This window comes from Balaenoptera acutorostrata, chromosome 3 (assembly GCF_949987535.1).
Source record: "Balaenoptera acutorostrata chromosome 3, mBalAcu1.1, whole genome shotgun sequence".
Taxonomy (NCBI): Eukaryota; Metazoa; Chordata; class Mammalia; order Artiodactyla; family Balaenopteridae; genus Balaenoptera; species Balaenoptera acutorostrata.
Genome location: NC_080066.1, coordinates 67930220 through 67947880, shown reverse-complemented (window position 1 = coordinate 67947880; position 17661 = coordinate 67930220). Strand labels below are relative to the sequence as shown.

Sequence of the window (17661 nt, the reverse complement as noted above, 5' to 3'; positions counted from 1 at the left end):
AACATGTAAAAGATTCCATATGACCCCCAAAAATCTTGAAACCACCAAATTCCTATGACCTCTGTAGTTACTTCTTCTGACTAAAGTGGAGAACGAGAAATAAAAGTTTCACGGACTTTATGTTTGTTCTTAGTTTATAAACAAAGTCCCTTTGTTTGATTTTTGCATTCAGACTGTAAATTTACACCAAGAAACTGCTAGAAGAATTTAGTTTTCAGTCAAGAAATAGACATCAATAACTTGCTTGAACACCCTTCCCCTTCCTTTCTCCAGGCGATAGTAAAGAGGTAGAAAACATTGGTGCCATGTCTTCAAATTTAGTGTATAATGTTAAGCTTCTTTTTAAATTCACTCTGCTTCCTAGAGATGGAGTTTTAGCACTAACAAAAAAGAATGCTCTCTATCCTTATTATAAATGTGCGTCACAGAGAAGCTCGATTTATAACCCAGATTCCTATTGGATTGTTTGGAGGCCATAGCTGCTTTGTTTTCGACTTTATAGAGACGGGAAGATTTGTGTGTCATCTTAATTTCTTATTCCTTAATCAACACTTGCCACATTTTGAAACCTAAAGCTTATGAGATGTGGGATAATACTTTAAATTCTGTTTTAAAGGAGCAATTTTTTAAAAATATGAAGCAGTGTATGGGCTATATGATGGGGCTTGTTGCAGGAACAGTGTATGTATATATATATGAAGTATACATGATATACACCTACATATGTGGAGGAAAAGATTTTGATTTGGGAAGAAAAACAGAAGATACAATTTTATCTTTGCCAAATATTTATAATTCAAGTTTCACCTTTGTAAATAATTCTAGTGCCAAGATCTGAGACTGTTTATTTAAATGTCACTGAAAACTTAGTTTCAACCCTTAGTAAATGTATAGAAATGTATTTCTACACATTAAAAAATTCTATTTTCTATACATTTTATTTCTACTTCAGTCACCTTATTTATTTAGGTAAGTGGAATTTCTGTGTAATTCACATTCATCTCAAATTGTAAAACCCACAGTGTATCTATACCCCTTGCTTAGCATGCAGAAGGGTCTTAAGTACGAGTTAAATGAAAGTTCCTACGGTGCTGAAGTTAATTTAATTTGGTAACCTTCCTATTTGCTTAGAAAATTGTATATCTAGGAAATCTTAGCTTAAATCTTATTTAATTCACATTTATTGCTGATAAAATTTATGTTCCTTACCAATATATCATTCTGTGGAAAGGCAGATTGTATTGTTTCATTCATTCATTCATTCTTTCATTTATAGCTGCACTGGGTCTTCGTTGCTGCGCGCGTGGGCCTTCTCCAGTTTTGGAGAACAGGGGCCACTCCTCGTTGCAGTGCGTGGGTTTCTCGTTGCGGTAGCTTCTCTAGTTGCAGAGCACGGGCTCTAGGCGCGTGGGCTTCAGTAGTTGTGGCACGCGGGCTTCAGTAGTTGTGGCTCACGGGCTTAGTTGCTCTGCGGCATGTGGGATCTTCCCGGACCAGGGCTCAAACCCATGTCCCCTGCATTGGCAGGCGGATTCACAGCCACTGCGCCACCAGGGAAGCCCTGTACTGTTTCTTGATTGCTGTTCTTATCAACTTTTCTGAGATGATAAAAATTACAGAAGCTTAGAGAAAGTTGTTCTTTTCAGGGAACACATGTACTTCTCTTTTTTTGAGATTGCTTATTTGAGAAAATGTTAATATACCATATAATAGATATTTAACAAATATGTGTTGATTGAATGGACTGATACAGATAGATGAAGATTACTCTTTATTGACTTAAAAAGAGAAATACCACTTCATCCATAGATATTTTCCTTTGTTTGCCTACTATGTGGTAGGAACCAAATTGTCCAATTAATCTTACAACTACTTTATGAAGTAGAAGGTATTATCTCAGCTTTACAGATGAGAAAATTGAGATTTGGAAAGCTTACCTAACTAGTCCAGCATTGTCTAGCTTACCAGTATTCAAATTTAGGCCTATCAGGCTCAAAATTTCAGAATTTTTCCAAAATATACTATCTCTTTTTGCTTATTTCACCTATTTTATTAGTTTCTTCTATATTTTCATAACATTTATTGCTCAAAAGACCAATGGCAATGCATTTATTCTTGACTAATTTTACAAGTTGTTTTAAAAGTCAGATTTATTAAGGTATAATTTACATACAATAAAATGCACCCCTTTAAAATATTTATTTATTTATTTATTTATTTATTTATTTATTTATTTATTTATCTGTGGCTGCTCCACATGCTTCTTAGTTGCGGCATGCGGTGTGTGGACTCTTAGTTGCAGCATGCATGTGGGATCTCGTTCCCTGACCAGGGGTCAAACCCGGGCCCCCTGCATTGGGAGCGCAGAGTCTTACCCACTGGACCACCAGGGAAGTCCCTAAAATGCACCCCCTTTTTTTTTTTAAATTTTTATTTATTTATTTATGGCTGTGTTGGGTCTTAGTTTCTGTGCGAGGGATTTCTCCAGTTGCGGCAAGCGGGGGCCACTCTTCATCGCGGTGCGCGGGCCTCTCACTATCGCAGCCTCTCTTGTTGCGGAGCACAGGCTCCAGGCGCGCAGGCTCAGTAATTGTGGCTCACGGGCCTAGCTGCTCCACGGCATGTGGGATCTTCCCAGACCAGGGGTCGAACCTGGGCTCCCTGCATTGGGAGCGCAGAGTCTTACCCACTGGACCACCAGGGAAGTCCCTAAAATGCACCCCTTTTAAAGTGTACAGTTAGATGAGTTGACAGATGTATATACTCATGTATATATAGCAATCAAAATCAAAATGGAATTTAAACATTTCCATTACCCCCCAAAAGTCCCTCATGCCCCTTTATAGTCATTCCCTTTCTGCCACTACTGATCTTTTATCCCTATAACTTTTTTTTCCAGAATGTCATATAAATTGAATCATATTAAGTAACCTTTTGTGTCTGGCTTCTTACTCTTAGCAAATGCTTTTAAGGTTCATCCATGTTGCTGCCGATATCAGGTTTCAGTTTATTGCTGAGTTGTATTCCATTGTATAGATGAACCACAGTTTATTTGCCCAGTCATCAGTTGATGAACATTTGGTTTGTTTCCAGTTTGGGATTATTGTGAATAAACTGCTATACATTCATGTTTATAACCTGTTTAGTTTTAGAATATCTGGGTTAATATGGCATTATCTTGAGGACATGGCATTCTGTTGAGTGACTAGTTCATGGATTCCTTAGTCTTAAATAATCTAAAATATGAGCCCTCTATTAGAAATTAGGAATGAAGAAACTTGTTGACTATTTTCAATGAAAATTTGGAGGGTAGTATGTGACATTTAGGACATACATTTTTTGTTGTTTAATTTAGCATGCTGTAGTAGTAGAAAGATAAATAATACAAAGTGGAGTACAATGAAAATTAGTGTAATGGCAAACACTGGACTAAGAGTTTAAAAATTGGGTTCTAGTCATTTAAAATATCTGGTTTCAATCTCCAGTTTTCTCTCTTATTAGACTTCTAACACTTTGTGACTTTGAGCAAATTAGTAACATCTCTGCAAGAAAAATGGGGCTAACATTTCCACATTTTTAAATATATACATTATCTCATTTAGTCCTAAAGATCACCATATGAGGTACCTATGAGGTATATAGTACTAGTGGTATTTTACTGGTGAGTAAACTGTGATTCACAGAAGTGAAGCAACTGGCAATGGTGGTTGAGTCAACATTTGACTCCTTACGGTTTCCTTCTGGAAAATGGAGATAATACTCACTTTGTAGTTAATGAGAATCAAATGTGATTATATTAATAAGACTCAAAACTGCTAGTCTCTTGCTTTCCCTGCCCCCCCCCTTTAAATTGAAGTATAGTTGATTTACAGTGTTGTGTTTCTGGTGTACAGCAAGGTGATTCACTTATACATATGTATAGATTCTTTTCCATTATGGTTTATTACAGGATATTGAATATATTTCCCTGTGCTGTACAGAAGGACTTTGTTGTTTATTTATTTTATATATAGTAGTTTGTATGTTCTCCTTGCCTTTTTATAAAGGTCCCCCTTTCCTTGTCTCCTGCCCAGCTATTCTGTTATTTATTATGAGAATTTAAAACGTGGGAGCTAACCTTACCATGTTTTCTCTTTTAATTGCAAAAGATTATACAATGTCAGCGGGCTGGTATATTAGATTTTTCTTTTTATCATAAACGTTAGAAAAACATTAAGTTGACTAGCAAATAGAATTTCACCATATAGTCTAACAACCTGACAGATTGTTCTCACATGATTCCAGTTAGCACGTTCTCCAATCATTTTTTCCAATGTGATGCTTTCTGCATTGCTTTGTGCAGTAGCTCAAAACTGCATTCTGCTACTTCTGTGTCAACCGTCAACCCAGTAATTACTCATATTTGAAAATCAGCTTGGGCACTGATTTCTTCCACATACAGCTTCTTCTGCATGGCCAAGGCTCTTATCTTTATGCCCTATGATTGTTTAAAATTACTGTAAGCAAGCAACTTGATGAACCTTTCCCCTTCTGTCATTCCTGTTTTGCAGGATTGCACCAATCTTGATAAAAACTTATTATCAGCAGCTATTCTGTAGAACCTCTTAGGATAGTTCTACCAATTTGTGCTGTAAAGTCCTCCTGTGCATGAGCCATGACGAGTAAACACATCATTAGGTTTTCTTTCTCTTGGCTTTCTTAATGAGGGGAGAAATCTTACACAGCTGAAGAAGCCTGGGATTCCTTTCTGAACTGATATATTTACATAGCATATGCTTAGTTTGACACTTGCTTAGAAGAAGCAGAGAGCTTTTTTAGTTAAGTACTGTATAATACTTGAAAGAACATTTTAGCTACGCTGTAGCTGTTCAGCTTTTCTGGATACAAAGCTGCTCTCTGCTCTTTAAAAAATATTCCTAGCCTAGTTCTTTATATTATTGCTTTCAGTGCTAGAGAGAATTAAGCTGAATACATTTGGGAGCTCTTTTCAGAAACAAATTTTAGTTTCAGAAGCTGCTGCATAATGCTAGTAGTTTAAAATGTCTGCACAAACCAAGGGCAACTCATTCTGCTCTTATCTAGTTGGTGAGAAAATAAATAGTGATTTGGAGCCAGATAATATGCTGTTGTGGTCTGATATAAAGAACCTACACTTGGAAGCCAGATAAATCTAGGTTTAAATCCCATTATGTGGTTGCTAACAATTTTTCTTCAGCAGAGTTAAATTTTCTTCGGCACTGTTTCCTCAACTGTATGGTAGTGATAAGAAGAGCTCCTTCTTAGGGTTTGATTTCAGTAACTGAAAGTATGTATAGCACCTGGCAGATGGTAAGACACTCTAAATATTTCCTTTCCCTGTAATCTTTCCCCTACACCCTCAAAAAAAGAATAACTTCCTTTATCACTCAAATGTGACTTGTTGTTGCTAACCTAAATATGTCTCCTGAAGGTTTGAGATAGATGAAGATAGCAGAGTTGACCTACTCATGGAGTGCTGGTAATGATTTTCAGCACAAACTCTGGACTATGGGAAGACTAGGTTAGTTTGAAAATGTACATGGCTATAAACACTGTGACTAGATACAGACCTCCCGCGTGACTAACGCACATTCCAATTTAATATTTATGGAGTACCTACTACAGTGGATCTGGATAAGACATTCTACTGAGAGATGTGCTCGTTTGCCCTTCTGTCTTTCCTCTTCTTTCTGGACTACAACACAGACATGACGGCTGAAGCTTCAGTAACTTTCTTGGGCCATAGTGTGATGTAGAAAGATAGAAAGTGCCTAGGTCCTTGACCATGTAGCTGTATATTAGCTCTAGACTGCCTAATTCTGGGTTTCTTTTGCATAAGTGAAAAATATCAATGGGTGGAACATATAAGGGTTTGTTTCTGGTGTCTGTTACTAGCAGCAGAACCTAATCCAAACTGATTCAGATAGCAGTCTGGATATAGGCATCTGACTCCTTCTAAACCCACCTCTAGTCACCACTAAAATATCTAAAAATAGTACACCAGCACTTAAACATAGAAGAGGCACGTTCATATACCTGAAATATAGAAATGTCAAGAAATTTCTATTAGAAATAACCTAGATATTCCCACTGAAAGCAACTAGAGCTCTTTGAAGAATGGCTGTTTCAGGTCTTTGGTAGAAAGTGTACGTGATGAACCTGGGATGCCTTTTCATAGAAGGAAGCTCTCAGAAACTACTTGGGTTGTGTCAAAAGGATTTAGGAATCAACTTGAAGAGATTTGCACTGGCTAAAGATGGGATAATTTGAGCATCAAGAAGTAGTAACTGTGGGGGGCTTCCCTGGTGGCACAGTGGTTGAGAGTCTGCCTGCCAATGCAGGGGACGCGGGTTCGAGCCCTGGTCTGGGAGGATCCCACATGCCGCGGAGCAACTCGGCCCGTGAGCCACAATTGCTGAGCCTGCGCGTCTGGAGCCTGTGCTCGGCAGCGAGAGGCCGCGATGGTGAGAGGCCCGCGCACCGCGATGAAGAGTGGCCCCCGCACCGCGATGAAGAGTGGCCCCCGCTTGCCACAACTAGAGAAAGCCCTTGCACAGAAACGAGGACCCAACAAAGCCATACATACATACATACATACATAAATAAAAAGAATGTAAGCAGACAAGAATAGCATTAAAAAAAAAATAAAGAAGTAGTAACTGTGGTGGATTGAAACATATCAAGTATGTTTAAAATTAATGAATTCAGATGTTACCTTTAAAAAGTCATTGTTTATTTTTAGAGGTTATTAGGGAGTCAATTCATTATTTCAAAAATTGGTAAAGGAAAGATTCAAGCATTAATTCTGGCTTTCCTGTACAAACTGTATAGGGATAACCAAATAGCTGCTAAGGGCAAGATTTTCTTTAACAGAAATATTTCAGCTACTACATTAAGAAAGGCCGATAGAATTATAATATCACCGTTTTGCAGCCCCCCTAATGAAAGAATTTTCAGTGGTTGCTAAAGCCATTTGATGGATTGCTAATGCAGAACTTTATAATGACTAGATCAGGCTGACAACACCTGAACATACAGATTAATCCTAACAGAAAAAAAAAAAAGAGAGACTACCAGACATATATTTCCTGATGAAAGTTCACACCTCTACCATAAAGTATTCTTGCTGAAAAATCAAACCCTACTTTTGTCAAGCTGTGGAATCAGCTACTGGTTTATACGAAGTACCCAGGGATGGAATCAGAGTAACACATTGCAGCCACTAAAAGAGAGGAAGGTAGCACTCAATACGAGGCAAAAGCATACTCTTGATATCACAGGTTATTTCAATAACAAGGAAATTTCAGAAATTGGTTTTTATGCTTGGAAATTTAAAAAATTGTGGAGTCTTTGGATTAAGACATGGAAAATGAGTTTACAAGACAGTGGACTGAGGTGAATAGGAGAAAATATTTGCAAATCATATATCTGATAAGGGATTAAAATCCAGAATATATAGAGAACTACTAAAACTCAACAATAAAAAAAAAAATTCAAAAATGGGGGACTTCCCAGTGGTCCCTGGTGGCTAAAGCTCTGCGCTGGCTTCCACTGCAGGGGGTGTGGGTCCGATCCCTGGTCGGGGAATTAGAATCCTGCATGCCGGCGCAGCCCGGATTAAAAAAAAAAGCCAAAGATGGGCAAGGGACTTGAAAAAACATTTCTTCAAAGAAGATATACAAATAGCCAATAAGCACATGAAAAGATGCCCAACATCACTAATCATTAGGGAAATGCAAATCAAAACTACAATGAGATACTCACACACATTAGGATGGTTTTATTTAAAAAAATAAAATAAAAAATAACAAGTGTTGGCGAGGATGTGGAGAAATTGGAACCCTGTGCACTTTTGGTGAGGATGTTAATGTGTTACAATCTCTGTGGAAAACAGTATGGAGATTCCTGAAAAACTTAAAAATGGACTTTCCATATGATCCAGCAATTCCATTTTGGGATTTATGTCCAAAAGAATTGAAAACAGGGTCTCAAAAAGATATTTGTACACCCATGTTCATAGTAGCATTATTCACAGCAGCAACCAAAGTGCCCATCAACTGATGAATGAATAAGCGAAATGTGGTATATACCTATAATGAAATATTATTCGGCCTTAAAAAGGAAGGAAATTTGACATATGCTACAACATGGATGAAACTTGGGTTCATTATGCTAAGTGAAATAGGTCAGTCACAAAAAGATAAATACTATATGATTCCACTTATATGAGATACTTAGACTAGTCAAAATCATAGATGCAGAAAGTGTGGTTGCCAGGGGCTGGTGGGGAGAGAGGAATAGGGAAATGTTATTGTTTAATGGGTATGAGTTTCAGTTTTACAAGATGGGAAGAGTTATGGTGATGAATGGTAGTGATGGCCACACAACATTGTGAATGTATTTAACACCACGTAACTGTACACTTAAAAATGGTTAAGGTAGTAAATTTTATGTTACTTGCATTTTACCACCCAAGAAAAAAAATTGGAAAAAAAATGTGCACTTCTACACTCTGGGCTAATAGAAGACACCAGGTGGTCTCAGGTCTCCTTGCAAATAGAGCACAGACAGAACCACAAGTATACCTTCCCCTAACTCCTGAGTTCTATTTTGAGTTTTTATTTATACAATTAACATATTCTTCATTAGATGGTTCTCCTTTTAAAAAATTTTTTTATTGAAGTATAGTTGATTTATAATGTGTTAATTGCTGCTGTATACATGGTTCTCCTTTATCTCTATAGTTTGAAGTTTTTCATTTTTGTTTTGTTTTTTCCTTTCATGACAATGGAAATGTTTATAAGAGAATGGAAAGCAGAAGTATTGGTTTAAGTTGCTTCTAAGCAGATTTGTGTTGAGTAACCAAGCAGATAAATTTGAGCTTTGATGTCTTGGGTAATTTTCATTCTGAGAGTTATTACAAGTAATCTATATCAAAGATTCTATTTTCTTATCAGAAATTAAGCTAAGTAGAAAAAAAAAAGTTAAAGCATTTATATTCCGGGTTTTTCTTTGTTTCTCTTTTCTTCCCCCCCCCCCCACCAGCTAATAAAAATGCAATCATGGAATAAAAAATTTTTATCTTAAGATTTCTACTTTCTTATACCTGAACTAATGTTAGTTACTAATTTTAGTTTAGTAATTAGTTCTTATACTAATGTTAGTTACTCTTATAAATACTGCCACTGTGAGGTTTTTAGGACACCCATACATTATTTTCAAAGCCTCAAATTAACATGGACTGATGAAACTGTTATTAAGCTCCATTTTTATCTCTGGAGAAAGGTTTTGCTTCAACAAGCTATCCCAGAACATCATTATAATTATTGGCAAAATGAAGCGTTGTAATGAATTTGTAAGCTGTTGCTAGATTTGTAGGGCCAGTGGGAATCCTATTTTCAAGAGCTTAATTATTCTAATCCACCTGCAGACCAGGTAGCTTTACTGGGCTATGTATACATAAATATCATAATTATGACTTCCCTTTCTATTCTTTTCTGATAGTAACATGGTTTGTAATTATACTGTTAGATTTGAAGAAAATTCAAAAATAACAGTAGCTTCATTTAGAAATGCTAATACGTTTTTAAAATAACTAGATAACGCTTTCTAAAATTGTACTCTACCTATGTAAACTGTTGATTCAAGGTCACAATTCAGCTTTATCTAGAATAAGATCTGTTAATGTCTGAGTTCAATTCACAATCTGGTAACCTGCTATAAATTAGAGTATCTCCTGGGAAAGGGTGGTATTCAGCTTCTGAAATAAAATATATATCAGCTCAAAGATACCCTGTGAACATCAGAGCACAGGGTTTGGAGTTCAAATCTCTAGTGAACCATCAAATAATCACATGACCTAGGGTAAATTACTTAACATCACAGAGCCTCAGTTTCATCATCTGTAAAATAGAAATATAATTTTTAATCTTAAATTCTCAGCTATCTTGGCTTTGTCCTTGTCCTCTGTTTTAATGAATCCCTTGTGGGCTATTATACCTTAGTCTCTTCATCTGTAAAATGTGAATAATATAATGTACTATAAACCCCCTGCTCAGTTTCTTTGGGATGTTTGCCTAGGAATATAATCTCATTTGAAGCATTGTGAGCCACTTGTATCAAAGATTATTTTAACTTTGGTTTTTTTTTTTAATGGACTAGCAGAATTACCTTTTCATTTTGTCCTTTATTTTCAGTAGTTGCTAGGGAATACTACTTGCTTGCATTACTGGAAGAGTCCTGACCACCAAAAGTATTAGGCAGTTCTCCTTTGAGTTGGAGCTATCACAGAATACTTAAACATTTGACTGTGTAATTTAAATCTTGGTCTATCAGGCAGTAAACAGATGGAACATTACTAACAGCAGTACTTAAATTATAAATCCGTTTTAAAGAGTTGGCCAATATACAGCATCACAATCCATATTCTGTTATGTCAGTTATGTTCATTTTTATTTGGATTATGATTTCAGAATACCCAAGTATGGGGAAGGAAACAAAATTGTCTATTTCAAATGTCTGTTATTTTTTAAAATTGCATGCTTAACAGTGTTCATTCATTAAATATTTATTGAATGCCTACTTGAACCAGGCACATTTCTAGGCATTGGGGATGCCGCAATGACCCGGAGAAGCAAAATCGCAACCCTTGTGGAACTTACATTCTAGTGGATTGGAGAGGGCTTATAATCTGAATATGTATAATATCAAGTAGTGATAAATGCTATGAAGAAAAATAAAGCCAAGTAAGGACCTAGAGAATGATGGGGTGAGAGCTGCTATTTAGGATAGGGTGGTCAGAGAGGGCCTCTCTAATAAACTGACCCTTAAGCAGTGACCTGAAGAAGTAAGGGAGCAAGCCAAGTGGATACTGGGGAAACAGGTTGCCAAGCAGAGGGAATGGCAAATGCAAACACCCTGATTTCGGAGCATGCTTGACTGTAAGTCTACTCATTCCACCTGGAAGCTTTCACTTAAAACGTTACTGTGTTTCATAACACATTCTACATAACTTTTTTTTTTTTTTTTTTTACAGTTTGTGTATCATTGCGTTATTGTTTCTTATGCCCGTGTTTCCTACCAATCTGGCCTTTAGGGACAGGGATTGTGCCTTACCTGCCACATGTTAGCTGCCGAATAGATACTGATTGAACCAGTCAGTTTGATTTTCTATTGAGCAACTACTATTCCTTCTATTTAGTTGCTACCAAAGGATTATAAGAATATAAATTGTTAGATATATAAATAAAAAAGAGAAAATAATGGGCAAGCAGGCATTGGTCTACATTATTCAGAGGAAAGAAAAAGCCAATAATTTCTTTCACTGAAATCTATTACAAATTTATTTGAAGGTTGTTCTTAACTGAAATACGACCTTCATATTTTAAAAACTCATGGTGATATCCACAGTTTTAATGTTTACTGAATTACTCAGGAAAATGAATTTGAAAAGTAAGGTATCAGGAAAATTTCTTTGAATTGCACATCATTTTAGAAGAGAACAGTTTGCTCTCCCAAAGGAAAACTAAGTTATATTTTGCTTTACTTAATTTTTAACTGTTTGTGCAAAGAACTTATTCCACAGTTTCTTTATGATGTTTACTGAATGTTATTTCTGTTGTAAATCTCTAAAGTTACTAAAACTAAATTTTATTGGATTATGTTTCTAATGAAATAAATCTTTAGGATCAGCAATACATGAGCTTTCAAGGTTTTTGAATTTATTTATTTACTTTTTTTTTTTTTTCCTTTAACTTGAAAGGTTAATCTAGTTCATGGATGTAGCAAAAGCTTTAAAATGAGTAGGAAGCTTATCACCACTCAGAAAACCCTGGTTTTAGCTTTTAAAGTTACTATCATTTATACTTAGCAAAATGTCAATGTAATTTACTTTTTGAAATTTGAAAGTTTCTATAGTCAGTTTTCTATAATATGAAAAACATAATAAAATTATTGTACTTACCTTTAGATAAGCCTGTTTGGTAGTTTGTACTGCATGTCAATACTCAGAGTTTTCTTTCTCTCCATCCTCCCCTCCAAAAAATGTCAGTGCCTATTTTGAAAACTAAGAATTTTAACTAAAAATTTATATTTCTTTCTTTAAATATTTTAACAAAAGTGACTTTGACCTTCTTAATTTTCTTTTTTTATGGTTTAAAAACACACTAAACATATTCATGGAAAATTAGAAAATCATACTGTATGTGCTGTTCTGTAACCTCCTTTTTTCAGTTAACAACCTCCATATGTCCTTCCATCTTTCCTTCTTACCAAGTCCATAGTCAGATTTCCCAGCTTAGGACCAAGTCTCACATCTGGTTGTTATATTTCTTAAGTCTCTTTTCAAAAAGTCTAACCGAGTCTCCTTTTTCTTTTCATACCACTAATTTATTAAGGAGATGGGGCCAACTCTCCTGCAGGATGTCTCACCTTCTTGATGTACTGGTTGCATCTGCACTTAACTTGTTCCTCTTTCCCTTGTATTTCCTGTTAACTAGAAATTAAATCGTAGGGCCAGAGAGATCCAAGTTAAACATTTTTGGCTGGGATATACAATAGGTTATGTACTTTTTATTTTAACTCATCAAGAGACACAACATCTGCATGAGTCATCATTAATGAGACTGAATTTGACCACTGAATTAGGGTGCTGACTGATCCCTTCATTGTAGAGTTTCACCTTTTTCTCCTTGTGACTAGGAAATAATGTATTTGGTGTTACTTTGCACAGTATGAATCACTAAATCCCTGTCAAACATATGCCTGAATATAACACTTGCCTAAATTAGTAATTTCATGAGGAATTGCATAATACTAATTTTCTGATTTTAATTTTTTTCTTCCACATTATTAGCCACCCTTTTTCTGTAAAATAGAATTCTTTGTCATCTGGGGCTGTTGGTGTGTTCTCCGGCAAAGATAGATAAATAAATTCTTTCATTTAGTTACCAATTTTCGTCAGAAGATGATTTAAGTATTTTTTCTGGGTATCTCCTTTTTTGAATATCATTATAGACTCATGGATCTTTATTGATTCAGTGTGTTTCAGTCAACGTCAGTCATAATTCTCACAGCTTTGACTTAATGGGGAAAGGGACCTTTCAGACTGATTTCTCTAAGAAGCCCTGATTGCTTTTATTATTTTTTTTTCCTGATTGCTTTTAGTAAGGAATGGTATCAGATAACAAAATCTGGACATAAAGGTTATTGAAAGTTTTTAATTTTGACTTTTCTTTATTTTCCCATCACATGCCTCATCATAATGGTAGCCTACTAGTTCCATAAGCAGGTTTACTCTCTTTTGGGTCATGGAGGAAGGGCACATCTCAAAGGGGGGACAAAAGCTTTATATTTCTGTTTTAACTGGTCTAAATGTTAGTATAGCTGATGGATGATTCAAATGTTGGCACATAAATGTTTTTAACGGAGGGCTTTTTTTGTTTGTTTGTTTAAACATCACTTAGGGGCTTCCTTGGTGGCGCAGTGGTTAAGAATCCGCCTGCCAATGCAGGGAACACGGGTTCGAGCCCTGGTCCGGGAAGATCCCACATGCCGCGGAGCAACTAAGCCCGTGCGCCACAACTACTGAGCCTATGCTCTAGAGCCCGCGAGCCACAACTACTGAGCCCGAGCGTCACAACTACTGAAGCCTGCACGCCTAGAGCCCATGCTCTGCAACAAGAGAAGCCACCCAGTGAGAAGCCCGCGCACCGCAATGAAGAGTAGCCTCTGCTCACCGCAACTAGAGAAAAGCCCGCGCGCAGCAACAAAGACCCAACACAGCCAAAAATAAAAATAAATAAATAAAATTAAAACAAAGAACATCACGTAGTATTATCAATTTACCCATGCTACTATATAAGGAAATCCTCAACTTATAAATATATGACTTCTGAAGGTTTGCTTTTACCACACTTTTTTTTTTTTAGTGTTCAACACATTTTCTCATAGTAATAATACAGATGATAAAACATATTATTGGATTCCAGCTCTTACAATCTGTGTATGATTTCCAAGTTGTACCAGACCCATATCTTTGCCTCCCTTCCCTCCTGATGCCCCACTGAAATAAAATGTGTAGAAATAAGAAATGAAGAAGCCAATAACAATAAATAGGAAGATTACCATAGGGTGATAATTAAACAGATTTCCGGATCTCTGTTCCAGTACTAGAAGGCATGGCTGTACCCTCTCCTTCCTTCCCCTTATCTCTCTCACCCCTGCACTTGAACTATAGATAGCTGGCATGAACCCCAGCCAGAACACCAGCCAGATTTTCTTTAGAGAAATTGGGAAAAGCGAAGGCTTCTAAGAGTACGAGTTATGTCCCCAGGACAAAAGAAAAAGTCATCTTCATTCTGGTATTTAGAGGGCCTGCTGGCTACCCACCCACACACCCTAAAGGAACACTGTCACTCCGCCTGTACCCAACCCACACAGAGCCCCTCTCAGGAGAACAATCTAGCCAAAAATCAGGCCATCTTCACAATAACAGAGGAAATCTGTGTTGGCTAATGAGTCATTCAAGCCTAAAGATGAATGAGTAAACAAAGATCACAGGCGTGTGAAGAAAGCTAACACCATGAAAGAGACTAAAATAACCAGAAAAATGACCACTAAAGAAAACAGAGATAATCAGAGAGAACTTTACAAAAACAGAACTCTAACATACTCAGAGCTGCAAGAAGATACTACATCCATTAAACAAGAATAAGAGAACACAAGGTTTCAGGTTGAAAGGGCACACCAAGTGCTGAAATAGTGAATCAGATATCATACTGTAACACATTCTCGCAAAACTGCAGAATTCCTAGGGTAAACACAAGATCCAGAGGGAAGTCATGTACAAAATGACAAGTATCAGACTGAAGTCAAACCTCTACATCAGTAGCCCGTAATGCTTTAAGAAAGTAAAACATTGCCTACAGCATTTAGAAAGAAAATAATATGCAGCCCAAGGATTCTATATCCTGCCAAACTATTAATCAAAGGTGAGAGCAGAATAAAGTTGCTTTCAGACATGCAAGGACTCAGGGTTTACCTCCTCTTGGAATTAAAAGAAATGAGCTTTTAATTGAAAAACACCATCAACTTTCTTGAAAAACAGAAAATCATTGTGTAATTTTTCATTAAACGTTTTCATTTTACGGTTTGATTTTTTTTAATCTCATTGCTGCCAGAAGGGTTTATTGACAGGAAAAGGGAGAAGGAGGATTACAACCATAAAATAAGTAGTTTTGGATTTACACCATAAAATAAATTACAGAGCTACTGTAGCAAACAGCAGTAAGCCTACTCTCTTTACTCTCAGTGGGCAGAGATATTCCATACATTGCACATGTAACTAACCCATAATTTTCCATGTTTCCCACCCCAGCAACAAGCATTCCAGGACTACCTACAGTACAATCACAACTGGTTGGTACACCACATGGCCAGTAGGGACAACAGCATCAAATTCTTCTCCCATCATGACTGGAAAGACAGGCTCTGGCTTATATTTAAAAGTATCATTCTGACTGCTATGTTGAGAATAGACTTTGGGGTAGAATAGTAGAGCAAGGGTAAAAGCAGGGAGAGCAGGTTAGACATCACTGTAATATTCCAAGTGAAATATGGCAGTGGCTCTGATGTGTTGGTAACTTGTGTAGTTGGTGAAAAGTGATTAGATTCTGGGTATAATTTGAAGATAGGGACAACAGGATTTCCTGACTGGTTGGATATGGGGTGAACAAGAAAGGAGTCAATATTTCTGGTCTGAGCGGTAAAGGAGGAACAGATTGAAGGGAAAGATTAGGGATTAAATTTTGAATGTTATGTTTCAGAAGTCCATTTGACCTTCAAATAAAGATGTCAGTTATTGATACTTGGATTGGCACATAGGTATATGTGCCTGCAGTTCTGAAGAAAGGTCTGGCCTGGAGATAGAATTTTGGGAAAAGTCAACAAATAAATTGTATTTAAAGCCGTGAGATTGGGTGAGATCACCTGGGAGTGAATAGAGATACAGAAGAGGTGTGAGGACTGGGACCCTAAGGCATTTCAACGTTAAGGTTCAGAGAGATGAGAAGGAATGATCAAAGATGACTAGGAGGAGCATACAGTTGGGGTATAAGGAGAACCAAGAAAGAATGGTGCCCTGGAAGTCCTGGGAAGAAAGTGTTTCAGGAAGGAAAGAGTCGTTTACTATTTTATGCTGCTGAGAAGTAACATAGGATGAGCACTAAAAATTCATTGTTGGATTTGGCAACATGGATGTCAGTGTTGACCTTGACATGACCTGTTATATTTTTTTCAAACAGCTACTCAGTTGTTAGGACAAAAATATGTATTAAGTTGTTTGAGCCCAACTACTTCACAAATGGAAGTAATAGGTATTTTTTTTTGACCTAGGGGCTTCATGTAAAAATTATTAAGAATCCAAGGGAGCCACAAACAGAGAAAGATTGGGAATCTTTGCTTTAGAGGATCGTGCTAACTGAGCATTTTAAGAGGGGGAAGCACCTCTTGCCTTTTCTTTGTCTCTGCTGAAAAGTTTGAGTTAGCAATTTAAAATCTGATCAGATTACATTCAGTTAATAAAATTGCCCTAATGTGGTGGTTCAGTATAAAAAAGTAAATCTTACCCTATAAAATGTCAGTAAGTACATCTTTGTGTGAATTTTTCTTCTTGCCTCCATAGGTATGGTCTGAATATGCGTTGCTTGGCAGCTCGGGTCAACTATAAGACTTTGATTGTCATCTGCGCACTCTTCACTTTGGTCACAGTACTTTTGTGGAATAAGTGTTCCAGCGACAAAGCGATCCAGTTTCCACGGCACCCGAGTAGTGGCTTCAGAGTGGATGCGTTAGAAAAAAGAGCAGCAGGGTCTGAGAGCAACAACAACGATGTGAACCACATGGCCAAGCACTCTGAGGAGGCATTCCCTCAGGAACAGCAGAAAGCGCCCCCTGTTGTTGGGGGCTTCAATAGCAATGGGGGAAGCAAGGTGTTAGGGCTCAAATATGAAGAAATTGACTGTCTCATAAATGATGAACACACAATTAAAGGGAGACGAGAGGGGAATGAAGTCTTTCTTCCATTCACCTGGGTAGAGAAATATTTTGACGTTTACGGAAAGGTGGTTCAGTACGATGGCTATGATCGGTTTGAATTCTCTCATAGCTATTCCAAAGTCTATGCACAGAGAGCCCCTTATCACCCTGATGGTGTATTTATGTCCTTTGAAGGCTACAATGTGGAAGTCCGAGACAGAGTCAAGTGCATAAGTGGGGTTGAAGGTTGGTATCCATCTACTCCACTGCATTTTTCTGTCCTGATTGTGTTGAGGAATAAGAGACTGTGTTAATTATGTAGCAAGTACTTACATAGCTTACTATCAAGAGACCTTTCATCACTCTGACTTAGCAGGGAGGAACAGGTTAAACCTGAACTTTCTAGATGGTGTGATTTAAGGGCTACAATAAGATCATACCTGATTAAATAGGATTATGCCATTAACCTGCCCCAGAAACTAAAATTATCATCAGTAAAGTCAAGGCACAGCATCTCCAGAAATTTTGCATTAAAATATACAGTTATTATCCTGTACGGTTATTATCCTAATAACCTATCGTAATAGGTTATTATCATATCCTATGAGA

General features: G+C 37.0%; 1 protein-coding gene across 2 annotated transcripts in view; it reads left to right on the top strand.

The window, feature by feature from the left end:
- GLCE (glucuronic acid epimerase) overlaps positions 1-17661 on the top strand; it is a 120263-nt gene that overhangs the window by 89030 nt on the left and 13572 nt on the right. For both annotated transcript variants that reach the window (XM_057544052.1, XM_057544053.1), the window contains one exon: positions 16700-17298. In XM_057544052.1, coding sequence (XP_057400035.1) covers positions 16713-17298 — 586 coding nt within the window. In that variant the 5' untranslated portion in view covers positions 16700-16712. The remainder of the gene's footprint in view (positions 1-16699; positions 17299-17661) is intronic.